This window comes from Microchirus variegatus (genome assembly GCF_963457635.1).
Source record: "Microchirus variegatus genome assembly, chromosome: 15".
In the NCBI taxonomy this organism is placed as follows: Eukaryota; Metazoa; Chordata; class Actinopteri; order Pleuronectiformes; family Soleidae; genus Microchirus; species Microchirus variegatus.
Genome location: NC_139816.1, coordinates 7,002,496 through 7,021,527, shown reverse-complemented (window position 1 = coordinate 7,021,527; position 19,032 = coordinate 7,002,496). Strand labels below are relative to the sequence as shown.

At 44.5% G+C, this 19,032-nt stretch overlaps 2 protein-coding genes across 2 annotated transcripts; one reads left to right on the top strand and one right to left on the bottom strand.

Moving 5' to 3' along the window:
* Window positions 1–223: 223 nt before the first annotated feature.
* spice1 (spindle and centriole associated protein 1) lies at window positions 224–10,967 on the bottom strand (the record flags this gene model as incomplete). Its single annotated transcript, XM_083901495.1, has 18 exons — window positions 10,920–10,967; window positions 10,568–10,672; window positions 10,265–10,312; window positions 9,931–10,071; window positions 9,720–9,822; window positions 9,503–9,621; window positions 8,620–8,708; window positions 8,426–8,523; window positions 8,232–8,345; window positions 7,860–8,137; window positions 7,594–7,725; window positions 7,390–7,504; window positions 7,185–7,292; window positions 6,714–7,111; window positions 6,147–6,333; window positions 5,985–6,057; window positions 414–594; window positions 224–325 (listed from the first exon to the last, which is right to left on the bottom strand). Exons 2-18 carry the CDS (start codon window positions 10,670–10,672, stop codon window positions 224–226), a joined length of 2,391 nt encoding a protein of 796 aa, XP_083757621.1. The 5' UTR covers window positions 10,920–10,967.
* A 1,428-nt stretch (window positions 10,968–12,395) lies between these two features.
* shisa2b (shisa family member 2b) lies at window positions 12,396–19,032 on the top strand. The gene is made up of 2 exons (XM_083901420.1): window positions 12,396–12,860; window positions 18,439–19,032. Exons 1-2 carry the CDS (start codon window positions 12,554–12,556, stop codon window positions 19,023–19,025), a joined length of 894 nt encoding a protein of 297 aa, XP_083757546.1. The 5' UTR covers window positions 12,396–12,553; the 3' UTR covers window positions 19,026–19,032.

The following is a 19,032-nucleotide window of genomic DNA, read 5'->3' as shown; positions in this document are numbered from 1 at the left end:
TGCCACTTCATTAAGTCAAGGAATTGTTCTTTTTCTGCAAAACAACAAACACTCTATCGCTGTGACGCTCACTTATACCACATCCTCACATATTAGGGCTTTATTGGAATTGCAGACATCCAAAAAATGTCAAAATAATAATAATAATAAAGCGGAGGAGGCGGCGGCCGAGGCCACATCGCTCCACATCGTCCCCAGACACACACTGCGTTCGTGTGACCGCTCACTCGCCCTCTCCAGAGGAACGCCGGCGTTTCCAGGTCCGGAGAGCGAGGCTTTCTGGGGGGATCAGAAACAGATGTGGCTCTTGCCCTCCTTCTCTTAACTCAAAAACACACAAAAAACACACGCTGCTTGTGCACACACACACACACACACACAAGCTGGCGGCAATTCAGAACCGGCACCAGTACCCAGCCGGAGCAATGGGCCAGCGTGACCCTGAGCTTGACCCCGGCCCGCTGCACCTCAGACAGGAAAGGGACGCAATTGGCTTCAGCTGTGACCCTCCTCTCTGCAGCCTGTTCCCCCTTCTCATTAAGACAAACTGTTTTTAAAGGCAAAGCAGCTTTCACTACCACTAAAGCCAACACCCTGGAGCATGGAGAGAGAGAGGGGAACAAGAAACAAATAGGAGCTGGAGCAACAGGGGCAATAAGGAGAGAAAGGGGGGGATTTAAGAGAAAAGAACAAGAGATCAAGGTGCAGGAAAAAGTTAAGAGAGAAAAAGGGCAGAGTGTAAGAAAATCCAGACTCAGGAAAGGGAGGAAAGTCAGCCATATCACTTGCAGCTGTCGCAAGGCTCATGTTCCCAGAATCCACTGCAGCTCGGCACATTTCTTCTTCTCCCTCGTAAGAATGGGTGGTGTCATGGTTACATTTATATCAAAACATCTAAAACAACGGCTTTGAAACGGGGCAGAGACAGAAGAGATGACGTCACGGCAGTAATAATGGCTATTGAATCAGGGTAATTATAAACAGCATTTGTCTTGGAGACAGACTGCGGAGGGGCACAAACACCATATTTGTTTGTTTAGGGATATACAGCGGAGGAGGCATATGGCACGAATTAGACGTCTTTCACATCCTTTAAAAAAAAAAACTTTTTTATTATTTTGCTTGCCTCTGCTTTTGTCATTGTTTGTGATTTATCCTCCCAATCAGCCACATTTATCTTCCAGATTCCTCATAACAGTGAGTGTTATTCAGACTCAGTGGAAACTGTGTGTGTGTGTGTGTGTGTGTGAGAGTGTGTTCCAGGTCGGCGTGTCTGCAAAAACTGCTGAAAACATTTGCATATTTCATGTTTGGCAACCTGCAATGGCCAAGAATCTGAAGTAAAGAAAACAAACTTTACAGAACTCTCTCTCACTCTCACTCTCACTCTGCATGTGTGTGTGTGTGTGTGAGAGTGGCAGGGCATGCTGAGGTAGATTAATACCACTGCTCAGAGGGGGGTTCCTCCATTCAGGGCTGACTGATGTGCGTCCCAAATTGATTTATGAAAACGGCCCTTCATCAATTATGTGTGGAGAGAGAGCGAGAGAGAGAGAGAGAGAAGGAGGAAAAGAAAGAAAGGATTTTTAGAGGGAGGGGGGGGGGGGGTAGAGTGGGAAATAAAAGCAGACACAGAGAGAGGATGAAGTCCATGAATGACGCCGCTCTGCTCAGGAATGCGTCTCGTGGACGTCAGCGTTGTGCCACAGGTGTCCAACACGGTCACTGTGACGGTCTGATGTATGCGGGCGACACTGAGGTCGACGCTGCCATCTATTACTGTGTGCACGGTTTAAAACATGAGACAGTGGCACGGTGACAGAGTGCTCTCACACACACACACACACACACACACACACACACACACACACTCCGTCCTAATGACACTGTGTGGTCGGACGCTGGTGCAGAGGCAGTAAAGGTTGTATTATAGCCCCGTTTTTTGGGCCGGGGGTGGAGGTGGAGGGGGGGACGAGGATGGAGGAGCAGCAAAGGAGTAGGAGCAGTTGTTTAAAAAGCCTTTCGCCTGCTTTGCCCATTGTGCCTGAGACGTGGGTGTGTGTGTGTGTGTGTGTGTGTGGGGGGGGGGGGGGGGGTCACGCTGAGAGCTCGTTTCTCCTGCCTGTCAGAACTCTATCTGGGATCCAGCCGGAACTAATCAACTCCAATAGGCCTCCCCATTACCCAGGGTGCACTGGGGCCACAGGCTAGGGGCTGGCCGGTGGGAAACGCACAGGATGCAAAGGCAGAGAGAGCCCCCCCCCCCCCCCCCCAATCTTCCCCACACACACACACAGCACCACTACCACTATCCACTCACACACTCCACTAGGCCATGCAGCAGCACACACACACACTAACACACACAACACTCCCACTGTTTCACACTGAAGCAATAATAAACACTTGCAATAATATTTTCACAGCAAGCAACAGCCCTGCTTCAGATCAGACCCTCACACAGCTGTGGACCCCGACGCACATGGGCAGCAACACACACACTCACACACACTCACACACACACGTCACGCCACACTGATAAAGCTAAAGCTAACACACGTGTTACTGCATTCATAGTGTCTGCATCAAAACATCTATGGTGTGTTTATAATAATTCAGCTGCTCGTGCGGTAATTACTTTTTAGTTAAGTTAGTTTTCACCAAATCCAGCACAAGGCTATAATTGTATATTTTAAAAACATCTTATTTTGTAGTTTTTTTATCTTAAAAAAAAAAAAAAAAAAAAAAGTGGTTGAAAACTCAAAGAAAATCTTGTGGAGGAAAAAACAGAAGAGGGGAGTGACACACAAACTCCTCAAGACTCAAACTGTGTTGCTGCAGCAGCACAGTAAGGCTGCCTCCTAGTGGCGAGATAATGACACTGCAGCATTGAGGTGCAAGTGGAATAAATGAAGATGACTTTTCTGACCTTGCGTTCTGCAGGGAGTTCTCCCTCCGCGTGTGTGCGTGGGTTTTCTCCGGGTTCTCCAGGTTCCTCCTACAATCCAAAAACATGCAGATTAGGGGATTAGGTAAATTGGACACTTTAAATTGACCGTTTGTCTCAATGTGGCATGTGGCTCGTGGATTGGCACAGCTCCCCCAATGAGGAGGATAGATGAATTCTGACCGTTTATTAAGAAAAAAAGAATAATAATAGAGTTTGCAAAGGCAAACATGGTTGTGTCTGAAGAATAACTAACACACTCAGTTTCAGTTCAAGTCTTCATTGAGTCCAGACGAGCGTCAGACAACATGGACGTCACTCTGCACGCTATCAAAGGCAAACAGTGTGAGCCAGAGTGTTTTCTCAATGACTCCAGCCTCCTTCAGCGAGGTGAAGTGGGGGCAGATTTAAATGAGTAAAGATAACTACACCCCCCCCCCCCCACATCAATGTATGTGTGTGTGTGTGTGCATGTGCATTCTAGTCTCATCCAAAAGTGAAAATTCCCATTTAAAAAAGTTTTTGCATCATGCATGTGTGAATACATGTGGAGTAAAGGAGGCATGTGTGTGTGGCGTGTGTGTGTGTGTGTGTGTGTGTGTGTGTGCGATCACATGAGAACCATCCTTTTGCCCCAGGGTGGGGGCATTGAGAGGCACCGAGATGGGGTTAATCCCCATTCACCCCGTCCTTCACTCAGCCAGCCCGGGCACAATAAGCTACGCCTGCCTCCCACCCCTGCGTCTCCATGGTGACCTCTGACCCCCAGGTTTGCAACTGCTATCCCCCGGGGCCCTTGATGCCCCCCCCCCCCATCCCATTCTGTGATTATCTGCAATATGTACTCCTTTTGATTTCCTGGCTGACCATTGTCGGTCAAACTCCAGCAGCAGAGGCAGTGAGTCAGCTTACAGCCACTTACTCATGACTTTTTAATTTAGGTGACAAGTGGAGCAGCAGAAGTCCAACAAGTCCTTGTTGCCTAGTGGCCACTATGTGTACCTGCAGCATCCATCCATCGTTAAATCCCAGCTATTTCTTCTCCCTTTTCTTTTGTGACCACATGAAAATATAATTTGACTGGATAAAATAGTAAAAAGTAGATTTAAAAGGAGTTGTATGTCAAAAATGTATTGTTTTAAAATCATAAAATTACCATTATGTGTCATCAGAGATTAAACTGTAACAGGTTTCACTGATAACAAGGGTGCAACCTGTATATTCGCTATTTAAAGTGTATTTTATGTGATGGGAACCATGACAACGCTCTCCATTATTTTCAGAACTGTAGTTGAACATCTCACATATATGCCCTTTAATTTTATATTGCATATAGATGCAAAACATTTATTTATTCCATTCTTATATATTCTGCACTCCAAAAATATTTTATATTCACAACTCATAGCTTAATTACAATAAAAATTAATTCTAAACGCACAAATATACTACTAATTATACTACTTTGATGCATAAATATCAGAGTTTGAATCCCTGATGAACAAATTAACGACTGCAGGTTGCAATATACTGACTTGAAGGTTCATGTATGACTTGAACTCAAGGATAAATAAAATATATAAACTAATAAGTGAGAAAAGACATGATTAAGGACAGGTAGTGTCAGATTCTGTACGTTACAGCTCATCCTTCTCTTCCAAGTGTGTTGTTAAACCCAAGTGTGTTGTTAAACCTTCAGATTGCATAAAAACTCAAAAGATAGATTAGTTTGTCCATTGTGGGCTATTGTAAAAACATGGGGATCCAAAATGGTGGCTTCAGTAGAGCCAACCAGTCTCCAAAGGCTGATTTTGTGGTAATGTAAAACAATCAATCGTTTTTTTTTTTATCTTCAATCTCTGCCAAACTAAAGTATTTTCACCGAAATCCTAAACGTTTGGCCTTTAAGTTCACAATAAAAAATCCAAATATTATTCATCCACGCAAGTAAATCAACATAAAGCAGTAAACTAAACTAAACTAAAAGTAAATTCAAAGAGTCCCAGTCACACAGCGAGACAATTGACAGAAAAAGAACAAAAACCACAGAGACAAAGATAAACAGACGCTGGACATGAATCAGAGAAAAGGAAAAAAAACAAATGTTTGTGTGAGCATGCAGAGTTATGTTTGTGTACTATATTTAGCCACAACAGGCCATACTTTAGCTGAAGCCACAGTGGAGAGGACAAAATGAACTCACTCTTCACTCCTCCCCCCGCTCTCTCTCTCACTCTTTGTGTTTCACTGTACTCTACGACTCCTTAGGAAAAGAAAACAAATATAAATAACATCTTCCAGAGACGTGGAAAACGCAACACATGTGAAGCAGATTACAGCCTCAGGAGCAGTGACAGACTCGGCTGAGACGTTAATGTGGATTTGACGAGGTTTAAAATGTTTAGGAGGAACAAACGTACAGCCGTACATTTCAATAACACACAGCAACAATGAGAAATGTGTGTTTGAAATGGCACAGAGATTATGAAACAGGAAATTATGATAAACACGGAGATGAATAAATCAGTCTCTTAATCAATGCTGCCGATCAAGAAATAAAAGATTGCCACCACAGATTAAGACGTTTGTACATAAACAATGCTTTTATTAGGTCAGATTAAAAAACTATTAAAATTGTTATTAAAATACATAAATTAAAATACTATAAAACAGGATTTAATAAAAAATAAAAAATAAATCAGGTTTGTCATCTCATGTGAGCAGATAAGGCAAACCAGCCTTGTCGCTCTCTCTGTTTCTCCATCTGTTTTGGGAAAAGAAAATGTGTTTTTAGACTTTTTTAGGATCATGCAAAAGTTGCAAAAGAAATGTAACCTACAAATTCTGCATATGTGTGCGTGTGTACCTGTGATTTAATTTCTCTGGCTTCTCCCTCTGAACCAGCATATCTGCAGTAAAGAAACCCTTCCATTTATATCACAGTACATTCTCTGATTTAAAACCGGTTAGATTTTTAAAATCAGTGCTAATCCAAACATGAACTTCTGAGTATTTAAATCATCTTCCAGCTTCTCACCGTCTCTCAACAGCTTGCGACTGAGGCGCCTGTGCAGGCTGCAGCAGCGTGGACAGCAACACTTCTGGACTCCCTAGCATAATGTGATATTGAAGATGATTAACCATCACAGGAGATGAGAAAGACAGAGGTGTGACAGGTCGATCAGGTCACCTGCTGTACCTGCTCTATGTGGACTGAAGGCAGACGGAGCGATGGGAGAGACAGAGGGAGACACTTTGGACGAGACGCTGTGTTTCTGTTGCTCAATGAGCTCCAGGAGCCGACTCCTGGCTGCTGCACTCTGCCTGTTCAGCTCCAGGAGGCGCTGTTCCACACCGTTTGTGCTAGAAGTGTTGGGAGATGATGTCTGAGGAAGAAAGAGGTGTTAGTGTAAATAATCACCCCCTAAAACTGATTGGTAAAATTGCATCCTGCAAAAAAAGGGGGTTTCTAGTTAGACAGAAGCTACAGAAGTCATTTAATCTTCATTACATATTCATACGGTGGCATAAAAGTCCAAAAAATATATTTTACAAAAAGGTATAAACTAAATATTACGTAAATTAAACTGATATAAGTGAATTACTAGCATTTATCAAGTTTTTGAGAACCAAATGTGTGACCTTATAGAAATAAGTAATGATCCAATTCATTAAATAATACTTGAAAACTATAAAATGGAAACTCTGCTCTAATTTCCTCACCAAACTTCATATAATAACCTGAATAAAATGTAAATCATCTCACCTGATGAATCACTGTGTGTCCATCAGTAACCGGGACGTTCTGGTTCTGTTTCCGTGCGCTGCCGGTCCCCGACGTCCTCCTCTCTCCAACTATCTGAGGTGTAATTTTTCCGGAGCTACCGGAGCTCAGTCGTTTTTGCTCGCTGACGCTCGTGTCAGGCGATCCTCCGACGCCTGAGCGGAGAGTCTTGGCCTGGCTCAGCTGAGCCCTGATCAGCTCGTTCTGTCTGCTCAGCTGAGCGATCTCGGCCAGGATGGCCTCTCGAGAGACCGGTGAGCCTAGAGCTCCAGGAGAAGTCTGTGAGAATGAAGAGGTTGAGCTCAGGGCGTGGATGTCCTCACAAGAGTAGAGGTTGTCTACAGGAGGAAGCTGATGGTGTCGTGCTGTGGGACGAGTCACTGTGGAATAAAAACAAAATGAAGCTTTTCATGTGTGATTGATGGAGGTTCATGCTGTGAGCAGGAATCTGACTGGTACCAGGAGCTTGTTGCCAGTTATCCGTCTGTCGAGGAGGGGAGAGCAGGACGGCAGGAGAGACTGGGGCTTGTATTCGCTCAGGAACAGGTGCAGACAGACAAACTGTACGTCATATAATTTGTGAGATGTTGAAAGAAATCATTAAGCTTTCACAGAACAAAAATGTGTATCCAAGCATGCACACAAGCGCTGTATGAACCTGCAGCGTTGATGTCTGAGTTATTCTGTGTCTCCAGTAAACCAAGTCCCCCAATCAACAACATCACTGCGTCCAACTTGTCCTCCAGCTCTGTGATCCTCTGCTGCAAACCTGCCTGAGGGGAAATGACAAGAAAGACACATGAGTACAGTTGAACTTTGAACAACAAACTAATGTCTGAGTTTGCAGTGAACTCAGTCGGACCTGCAGGACGGCAGCCTCTTCTCTCAGAGTCATGGTCTCTGCAGTGAGGGCATCAATCAGACCTCGCTGCTCCCTCAGCTCCTCCTCCAGTTTTCTCCTCTCATGAGCTTCTTTCTGCACTTTCTCATCAGTCTGGCACAAAACAAATGGAAAGAAACCTTTAAGTAAGACAACATGTGGTATAAAAATATGGTAAAAATGACTTCAGTGTTTGAAATGATCAGGATTTACACACAAGGATGAGACTGAGGATACCTTTTCATTACCTGTTTGTGGTGATGCACTAATCGTCCCAGTGTGCTGATCAACGCGACAGAGAATCCAGTCAGGCTTTGTGCTCTGTGCTGTTTTTGACTCTGCTCTGACCCCGGTGCTGTGTCAGGACTGCAGAGAGAGTCCACATCTGCCTCCACCTGAGCCAACATGGTCTGCAGCAGACCCAGACTGGACTGGTCTCCACTGAGAGACGCAGCAGAGGAGCCACTCAACTCTGAACTCTGAGAAATACACTTCCTAATTTTGCCAGCTCCATTCCTGGTCCCTCCTGCAGAGCACATATAAAGAAACACAGTGTTATTTTTTCTGATGTTTCTGATTTTCATTTCATTTTGAAGAAAACAGCAGCGGTCAGATATTACCTGGCTGCTCAGGGTTCAGGACTTGAGGAACGAGGACAGAAGACTCTTCCTCGATGTCCTCTGACTGTTTATGGCTGCTCTGAACGCGCTGAACAGCCAGTGTGGCATTGAGAGCTGAAAACAGTGAGGGGTGAGTGCATAAAATAAATAAATATGACACGTTTCACTTTACGCAGCCTTGGTAGAGCTCACACCTGCTTGGTCTGGTGCTCGGCCTGATGTGCGAGGGGTTGAAAGAATATCATCTCTGCGTCCCTGGGCTCTACGTGTCTTCTTTTTTCGTACATTGGTCCTGGAAATTAAAATATCATATTTTCCCTGATAAATGGATCACAAATCACTTCCTTTTCTCAAACTGTGGCAGGTTTGGTACAGTCCATTTCAGTACCTTTTGATGAGATAATACTCAGAACTGCCTGAAGGATTTGCATCGTCATCTCTGTCGTGTTCCTCTGACGCATGCAGTTCATTTAGGGCCTGGAATGAACCATTAGACCATGGAAACATGTTAGTACAGACTGAATTAGATGTAAAGTATGAAAAAAATAGCAATTTAATACAGTTACAGCAATCCTAATTCAAAACATTATAGGATGTGGTTTCCAAAGTTTCAGAAACACAGAAATAAGGACCTGCACTTATACACGGCATTACACCGTCTGTTTTATTTTTACATCTAACCTGTTGGATTCATTCATTGGATTCATTTTTACGTGTTAGCAAAAGTGAAAGCATAGAAATATTACATAACAGGGGGCGTCAAGGTGATAATAACTAGCTGCAAAAACGTAATATACATTAAATATTTATCTAAAAAGCGTATGAAAAAGAGGAAGAGAGAGAGAGCATTAGCTAACCTTGGCTGTTGTTGCCTCTCTGTCCAGGGGAAAATTATCCACACTGGAATATCGGTCTTCACGTTCCTCTCCGCTTTCAGTCGTCTTATCTTTTCATGCATCTCCACTGCAGACCCTATTTTTTTCTTCTCCTCTGGTTTTAGAGGAGGCACTGAGGCGATTTAGGCTCAGTAACATTTGGCATTTTTGACCAATAGCTGCAGATTGCTTTGTTTGAGTCTGCTTGCAACCTGGTTGTTGAAGTGCTACTAGTAGCTTGATTGCTAGGTGGCGTCAGTGAGGCCAGTATTTCAATTTATCTTGTTTCCCTTATCATATGACATTAAGTACATTGATTTTAGTAATACATTGATGCAACATGTAATTGTATAATGCTATAAATGTATAAATAACTGTTAACACACACACACAGACCTGCTGGTCCATCATGGACTGGCTGAGCAATGACAGCTGCGTGGGAGGATCTGGTCTCTGGAGAACTGGCAGTTCTGAGTCAGAGTCACAGTTTGGAGCCATGGTTACACTGGGATGCCCTGTCACCATACAGTGTATAAACATGGGGGTTATTTGCACAAATAAACACCAGCATTCAACCATTAAAAAAATGTAATAGATGTAGGTGGTTTGTTACCAGTCTGCCTGCGAGGAGCATCTCCAAACAGGTCCTTGACCACAGCCATGGCTCGGTCAGAGCGAGCCAGCACATCCTTCAGCAGCAGCTGGTCGGAGAACACCTGCAGCGTTACAAAACACCACAGTTATCATACTAAACTCAGCACAGGGGAAAACAGTTTACCTGCCTAAACAGAAGACCAATCACTGATGCAATTACATTCACAAACCTCCCTGATGATGCTCAGACTGGCCTGGTCCAGAGGTGCAGGACTCCCTGGGTGTTTGAAACGGCTTTTCAGAGCTTTCTCTTTCAGCTCCCATTGAGCTGCAGCCTTGTTGTGGGACTTGTGCATCTCATGCCGATGATTCTAAAGCAGAAGACATCATATATCCACTGTGACTGAACTTATTCATTGGAATAATCCATTCATTGATTTTAAATAATAACAAACATGCAGTATATCATTTTCAGGATGGCGGACAATTAATGATAGCTAAACTACACTGATAGTCAAGCTGAATCATTAATAAACAAATCAACATCAGTGACAAACAACTTACCAGCTCTGCAGGTGTCAGCTTGTGCACTGATAGGTCATTGATGGTGCTCTGAAAACAACACAAAACAGCTGAAATTAATACATTGTTAATTGGCGTTACACAAAGATTGTTTCCCACAAAAACTCCATATAAAAAGTGCGTAAGTTAACTTTGAATATTTTAAGTTCATGTAGAGATGGGAGAGCGCTAACAGTTTGAAACCGCTGATTAAGAAGTGTGTGGGCCCGTCAAACAAACGTATTTAAGTGTAACTGATAACTAGTTTATGACTCCAACAGGTTGTTTTTTTTATCATTAACTCACCACCCAGTCTTTTTTGGGAGCTGTTGTCGTCTTCCTGATGCGAACAGGCCTTTTTCCTCTGCTGTGTTGTTGCTGTTGTGTTCGCCCCACTCTCACAAACGACATCTGAATAAAAACGAACAACAACATTAACTCCGAGTCTTCTTGCTAGTAGTAACTTCTTGCTAGTACCTTCTTGCTAGTACCTTCTTGCTAGTACCTTCTTGCTAGTACCTTCTTGTTAGTAACTTCTCGCTAGTAACTTCTCACTTGTACCTTCTTGCTAGTACCATCTTGTAAGTACCTTCTTGTTAGTAACTTCTTGCTAGTAACTGATTTTAAATACGTTAGTCAGTGGTTAAAAAGTGCTTACCTTTCACGTAAATTTGAGAAAAGAGCAGCGTGTCACGTCTGTTTCCACTTCTTTACCATTCACTTTTCCCCTGAAGCCGCTGAGGCTATGTGACAGTTTTTCAACAATCGCGCGCCACTTCCTCCGCGGTTGCCACGGACACCGCGTTACCGCGGAGCATGATGGGAAATGAAGTAGTGACGTAAGTATAGCTGAAGCCATCCAACTGTTAGCTGCTGTATTTTACGATAATGATAATCTTACTTATTCGATATGGTATCGGTGCTTTGTTTGTTTTAGTGCAACAACAGTAATATTGGGGGTCTTGAAAACAACGACATTCCACGTAGAAAGGAACATTTTAACGGTTCGTTAATGTATTGTGACGGTTGTGATCATACTGTGTGTAGCATCCGACAACGCCGCTAGATGGCAGTGTCACCATGCAGATGTTTCGTCTGCGTGTGTAAATCTATCTCTAATGACAGAGATGGTTATTCAGCACAAAACGTTACAAACACTGAATATTAGTGCCATTTTTATATATATATATATATATATATATATATATTTTTTTTTAATCAGATGTCAGGTGCTGCACTAAATGTCATCACCACGTTTGACCGGAAACAGAGTGTCTTGCCTTCAAAGTAAAAGCAGCATGAATGCGTGAACATAAGTTGTGTGGTTGTCATGGAAGTTGAGAAATGACGGTAATTCTTGCAATAATTTACATTTACATTATTATTAACAAACAAGAGGGATAAAGACATACTGTATTTATAAAAGACAAAAATGAACCCAGACAATAACAGCATAGTACATGTTGGAAAAGGAACAGGAGAACGTTTTTCACTTAGTTTTTAAGACTTTTATAAATTTAAAACCATAAATAATACATAACAACAAATATAACTCTAAAAAAAAACTAATAAAAGTTGCAAGTTGCACTTTTTAAAGTTGAACAGGAAGTTGTATGTTGTGTGTTAGTCCTCTGTAACTTGACGCTGCTCATTCCGGTTTATTGGCGTAAAATGCAGAGGTGTGTGTGGATCAGGGTCTGACTTTCTTCACGCCCCTCATACACACACTCACACACACTCACTCACTGACTGAAGCTTCACTTTAACCTGACCACACTGGTGCGCACACACACTTACTCCACTCACTGATTTCTGGCGCACAACAATGCACACCGAGCCACGGGAATCTCTTGGAGAAGTTATCTTTACGCACGGAGCGCGCTCGGCGTGGGCACTCGGGAGTGACAGCAGCTGTGCGCCCATGGATCAGGCTACAAGTGTTCGCTTGTCTTCATCCATGTGAAAGTCATTTGGAGGAGTCAGGAGGAGACATGAACGGCCTCGCTGCTGCGGTGCCACAGGAGATCCGCTAGTCTGTTGGATTTACACCTGGAGTCTACACAGTACTTTTCATTTTCCTACTACTTTTGGATCATACTCCGCGCTTCAAATTCGTTTTTTTTGGAGGCTTTGGATCAGAATTACGCACGACTTTGCTCCAGCAAATGACTCCTTCTCAGCGCTTTGCATCTTCCCCGCTTCACCACCTCAGCTCCCTTCACCGCACAAATCAACCCTTTCACCGCCTTCACCAGGTCACACGCGGGCAGTGAAGATCCACCTGGTCGGAGGATGCGCGGAGGAGGAGGATTACCGAGGACTGTCGCCGTGATAATGACGCTCCTCCTGCTCGTCATGGACGCGGACGCGAGCGGGGAGTACTGCCACGGCTGGCAAGACCCGCAGGGAGTGTGGAAAGAAGGGTTCCAGTGTCCGGAGAAGATCGACGCAGACGACGCGATCATCTGCTGCGGGAAATGCGAGCTGCGCTACTGCTGCTCCAGCAGTGACGCGCGCCTGGATCAGGGAAGCTGCGTCAACGACCGACAGGCGCAGGAGCCCGGTACAGAGGGCAGAGACAGCAAGGACACTGGTGCAGGTATTCAACCATCATGTCAAACAAAAACAAAAAAACATGCCACAATTCTTAAAAGTAACTTAAAACTGGCTTAGAAACTTGCTCCCTGAAAGTTGCCAACTTTTTGAATTAACTTGAGCATTAGCAGTTAAAGTTATTGGTTGTTAATGTCAGCCATTTTTCTATTTTCAGTGCACTTAACTTTAAAGTCGCTTATATTTCAGGAAGAAAACTTTATTGGACATTTGATGGTGGAAAAACGTAATAAATAAGATCATTAGAAACCACGAGGTCCTGGAAAGATTCCCTCAGGCTCCCTCTTGTGGCCCTTCAAACTAAATCACTAAGACTGTATGTTGCAGTTCACATCCATTCTAGATTATCTTGAGCAATGAAATTCAACCACAATCAACATATTGAGTTGATGATGAGTGTCAAACTCAAGGCCCGGGGGCCAGATGTGGCCCACCACGTCATTTTATGTGGCCCGCTAGTGATGGGTTAGGGTTAATTAATGAATTGGTCTTAAAAATCTGTGTTAAAAAGGTCTGTGCTGCTTTAAGGCGTGCGTTGACCATAAACTACATTTCCCACAATGCATGGCGATTGTGTTACCCGTAAAGTGACGGCACCGCCACTAAATCGGAGTGAATCATTGTATATGCATCATGCGACGAGTATAATTGAATAAGTAATAAATACAGAAAGTTATTTAGCAATATGTTACGGAGTGGTTACCTTTATTTTACATTGTATATAGTTACAATTATTCTGTATGACAGTTGTCTGGCCCTTTGTAGGTAACCATTATCCCTGATGTGAAAATGAGTTTGACACCCCTGTGATAAGGAGTTTCCAGAGTGGACTTTTCCCTCCATTTTAATCTGCATTGTTGATTTGGCATAGATTTATTTATTTATTTAAATTTTTTTTTGCACCGGATGCACTTCTTGACCTTCTCCCCTCTCCAGGCTTGGGTTCGTTCCAAGAGTGCACTTATGCATCTAAAGCTGGAATCCCTGAAGGTGCAACTGTAGCTTCTATTACAGATATTAACCAGTATCAACCTCTTAAAACACAAAATAATACAAGTAGAAGCCTACAATCCCCACAATAGGGCGCTTTTAGGTAGACAGTGAGTAAAAAAAAAACTTGCTCAGTGGAGTGGACCATAGTGTCTCCAGTCACCAAAATGTTAATAAGTTTGTTTTTAAATAAGATTCCATTCAAACTCTGCTCCGTACGCGCACAGGAAGTCATAAATTTGACATTGTGAATCGCAGACGCCACGACAGTTTTCTCCTTGTTCATAGAAGGGTCATCCGTACGATGTCAGTCCGTCCGCCCCCCCCCCCCCCCCCCCCCCACGGTTGGCAACGACAGCTGCACAGGAGACAGCAGACTCCTCCAAGAGGAGCCAAGTGAACTGCTGCTGCTCACAAATGGCACAGTGTGCCGCGGAGCAGCACTTTATAAATAGCTGTGTTTGTTCTGGCCTGTAACAGTGCAGAGAGGGGGACCGGCCTCAGATCATGCTGTCCTCACGAGGATCGAGTTTGGATGCGACTGGATCCTTGGACAGTGGCTGCACCCGAGGTGCTGACAGCTCTGTGCATTAAGAAAAAAAACCTCAACGCAAATTGCGTTACGTATCACTTCCTACCAGACTCGTCGTGGAGTTCCTTTTCCCCCCATCACCAAGCTGCCACACTGGAGTCTCTGTGATTGTCTGTGCTCTCCAGGGATCCACACACACACACACACACACACACACACACACACACATATACTGTATATAACAGCTGCACTTAAGGGACGCACCATTACCTAAAGCAACATATATTTTCCGACTTATCCGGCGTATTATGTGACTAAACAAACGTCTTTCTCCGCCTCGCTGCTAACATCCCCACATGTTGACCATAAAAAGCCTCTTGAAGCTGCATCATATCTCAAATAAACAAGTGGAGCAGCTGTCCGGGGGGAAATATGAGGGACATTTTTATGTCTCTCTGGAAGAATTTACGTCCTTTTCGGACCTGCAGCTACTGTATGTAAATGAATAGGTCTCTTATTCGCTCAGACGATCATTCCTTATCACTGCAGGAAGAGGCATATAGTTTTTCCTCCAGTGGGCTCCGGCCAAACACAACTTAAAGACGAGCTCAGTCGCTGCATTTCCTTCAATTTTCATACATTTGCAGGTTATTAATCATCCCGGGGGGGGAGGGTGGCGGGGGGAGACACACATTGCGATGTCAATGGATAACAGGCAGGAAATTATTAATGTGCTCGACATGAAGGAACATATGGTATTTGGGAAACGGAAGAATGCCCGTGGGAGGGAAAGAAGACTGTGCCCAAAACAAGAGCTTATGGGGGGGGGGGGGGGGGGGCTGCCACAGACCCACTGCAGCAACAGGTGTGGAGGAGTGACAGTGGACAATGGGAGGGGTTTCCACCACCACGTGCACTAGGAGTGATTTCTTTGTGTAAGAGCTATTTTAGTCAATCCGGAGCTGGAAAACCCTCCATTCGTACATTTTCTACCACTTTATCCTCCATATGAGGGTCACAGGGGTGTCAATACACACACAGGTCGACATGTGCATCACAGGGCCTCATATAGAGACAAACAACCATTCACTCTCACATATATGGTTAAATAGAGTGTGCAATTTACCGTATCTCCAAATCTGCATGTTTTTGGACTGTGGGAGGAAACCAAGGCACTTGTTATGAGCAGATCTCGACCTCCGGGTCTTCTTGCTGCAAAAGCAGGAGCGCTAACCACTGCACCAATCGCGTGGCCTGCCGCCTTTTGACCTATAACATTAAGATAATTTCACAGTTTCACTGGCAACTGTGGATCCAGAAACCAGAGTCTAAAATAGCAGAAGTAAACAAGGAGATGAGTTACAGGTGAGTGGCTCAGAAGCTCCGCCCACACACCGACCAGCCTGCCTCCAGCAGGACACAATTACACAGGAAACCAAGAAGTTTAACAAAATAAGAGACAGGAAGTGACCCCATGACCTGAGGGAAACTCGGGCGAAACACATGATCATATCTGAGTGCAATAAATCATAGATACAGTATAGGTGGAGCAATTTTTACCCATAGATTCACTATTTTAAAACATAAAAGGAAACAAAATGAATACAGGAACATGTACCTTTTAGCCATTGGTACCAATCTGTTGTGATTGTTGACAGATATTTGTGTGTTTTTCCATGGATCAAACTCTCCAAAAAGGACAAGTTTAGCGATAATACTTGAAACAAAGCGTGTTTGTTGTATCCCTGAATCTCCAACACTCTTCATGCTGAACTTTAATTGCCCCCCCTCCCCCTCTCCCCCCACTCCCATCAATGATTTACAGCACAGACAGTTTGGAAAATGAACTCTAACATTTAGCAGTTAATAATCCTCATCAACCGTGCAGAGAATAAAGGGGGGAGTAAAGAGGCCGAGAGAGAGAGAGAGTCCATAAAAGCACAGGAAAAGAGGGCAGTGCGAGGCTAACTGTAACATTTCTGCTCATGTAACTGAAACTCTGTGTTATCCATACTGTTCAGTGGCTCAGAGGTATATATGTACTGTATGATCCTCTGAAGTTGACACCTTGTCAAAGGGAAATGGGTCAAGGTCTCTGACTTGTTTCATGTGGCAAAGTCTGCGGCCTGTGTGTCCTTTTGGCTGCAGCGAAGGCCGTGTCCTCCAGCTCTTAACAGCTCTCTCACACGCACTAATCCTCTTAATGCGGCTGCTACTTCTTCTTCTTCTTCTTCTTCTTTTTTTTTTTTTTTCGGATTTTCCACAAGGTCTGCGTGGATGTGTTTCAAAGAGCAACAGAGACAAAAGGAAACTGGAGCCACTTGCCACCGTTCTCTCTCTCTCTCTGGCATACAGTTACACACTGGCACAGTGAAAACAGAACATAAGTACAGCCCTGTGGGAACAATAAAGCACAACTAATCATTTAGAATGTAACATGGTCGTTATGTTGTGTTTGTGACCATGGGAATGAGAGTCTTACCTGTCACAAAAGGGAACAGCTCTGTGTTCCGAAATCCTTGTGTTCCGAAAAACCTATGTTACAAACTCCCTATGTTACGAATCTCTTATGTTCCAAAATCCCTATGTTACGAACTCCCTATGTTACGAAATCCCTGTTACGAACTCCCTATGTTCCAAAATAACTGTTACGAACTCCCTATGTTACGAATCTCTTATGTTCCAAAATCCCTATGTTATGAACTCCCTATGTTCTGAACTCCCTATGTTACGAACTCCCTATGTTACAAAATCCCTATGTTCCAAAATAACTGTTACGAACTCCCTATGTTCCGAAATCACTATGTTACGAACTCCCTATGTCACGAACTCCCTATGTTCCTAAATCCCTATGTCACGAACTCCCTATGTTCCGAAATCCCATGTTACGAACTCCCTATGTTCCGAAATCGCTATGTTACGAACTCCCTATGTCACAAACTCCCTATGTTCCAAAATCCCTATGTTCCAAACTTCCTATGTTACGAAATCCCTATGTTCCGAAATCCCTGTTACGAACTCCCTACGTTCCGAAATTGCTATGTTACGAACTCCCTATGTTCCGAAATCCCTATGTTCCAAAATCCCTGTTCCGAACTCCCTATGTTCCGAAATCGCTGTTACGAACTCCCTATGTTCCGAAAGCCCTATGTTCAAAAATTCCTATATTACAAAACTCACTATGTTACGAACTCCCTATGTTACGAACTCCCTATGTTACGAACTCCCTATATTTTGAAATCCCTGTTCTGATATCCGTGTTACGAAATCCTTGTTCCAAAATCCCTATATTACAAAACTCACTATGTTCCGAAACCCCTATGTTACGAACTCCCTATGTTCCAAAAATCCAAAATTTACCAAAATCCCTAAGTAACACCCCCTTATTCCGAAACCCTATGTTATGAACTCCCTAACCCTAACCCTTCGGCGCTGTTGTTTCTGCTCACTTAGCACATTTTACCAAAGTGAAACTGAAGACGATCTCACATAAAAACGTCGTCTTCTTCCTGCTGCAGTGTCGGACCAAATCCTGATTTGCTGCTTTAAATGAGAAGAGAGAAAAGGTCAGCGTCGTCCAGCCTCCTCCTCTGATTTAAAGGAGCCCAATCAGCCCACATTCCATCACGTTAAATCAAGTCAACTTTTAATGCCTTCTTTGAGAGGAGGCCGAGCGCTGCGCCGCGACTTCTTTCCCCGAAAAGGCTCGCTCGTAAATAGTTAAAGAGAAAAGGAACAAGGTCACAAATATCTGTGGGTTTAAGAATGTCACACACACACACACACACACATGGATCTGCTGGTGGACACAGCAGGGAGCGCGGGATTAAAACAGATCAAAACAAAGTTAATAACTGCTAATGAGAGCCTCAGGTTCCCTGGGGACCCAGATCTGAGTGTACCTTTCATTCTCCAAACACTCTGTGCTTAAGTCTTTTGTTGAACTGTCTCTGCAGATCTCCTTATGAGGCTTTGAAGTCACTTAGAAGTCACTCTTTGGATGTGTTTTTGACTCATTCTCCCCCTCCATCTCTCTCCATAGTGCCCATCTATGTGCCGTTCCTGATTGTGGGCTCCGTGTTTGTCGCCTTCGTTCTGGTCGGCTCCGTGGTCGCCGTGTGCTGCTGCCGCTGCCTCCGGCCCAAACACGAACTCTCGATGGGAGGTACGTCAGGAGGCGGAGGAGGAGGAGGAGGAGGAGCCGGCAGCGGGCGCCTCCTGGAGACCATCCCCATGATGGCCAACACGTCCAGAGGCTCCTCGTCACGTCAGTCCAGCACGGCCACGTCGTCCAGCTCGTCCGCGCCGCCCGCCCAGCCCCGCCCGCCTCCGCCTCAGCTCATGCGGGCCCAGGCCTCCTGCTGCCTGCCGCCCGACGCCAGCGTCTTCGTCAACATGCCCACCAACTTCTCCGTGCTCAACTGCCAGCAGGCCACGCAGATCATGCCTCACCAGGGACAGTTCCTGCACCCGCAGTACATCGGCTACGCTCACCCCGTGTCCCCCGCCGCCGCCGCCTACCTGGACCCCACCCAGGTGGGATACAGGCCCATGCAGTCGCCGTGCCCTCCTCCCACCGGAGGCTCCAGTGTCATCGGTGACCAGAAATACCCTCCAGTGACAGTGTGACACCTTT

Bases quoted from the DNA above. Each gene is read 5' to 3' on its own strand.
- shisa2b (XM_083901420.1), top strand. From the start codon at position 12,554: ATGCGCGGAGGAGGAGGATTACCGAGGACTGTCGCCGTGATAATGACG. The intron at 12,861-18,438 runs GTATTCAACCAT...CTCTCTCCATAG, and splicing joins CAGCAAGGACACTGGTGCAG to TGCCCATCTATGTGCCGTTC.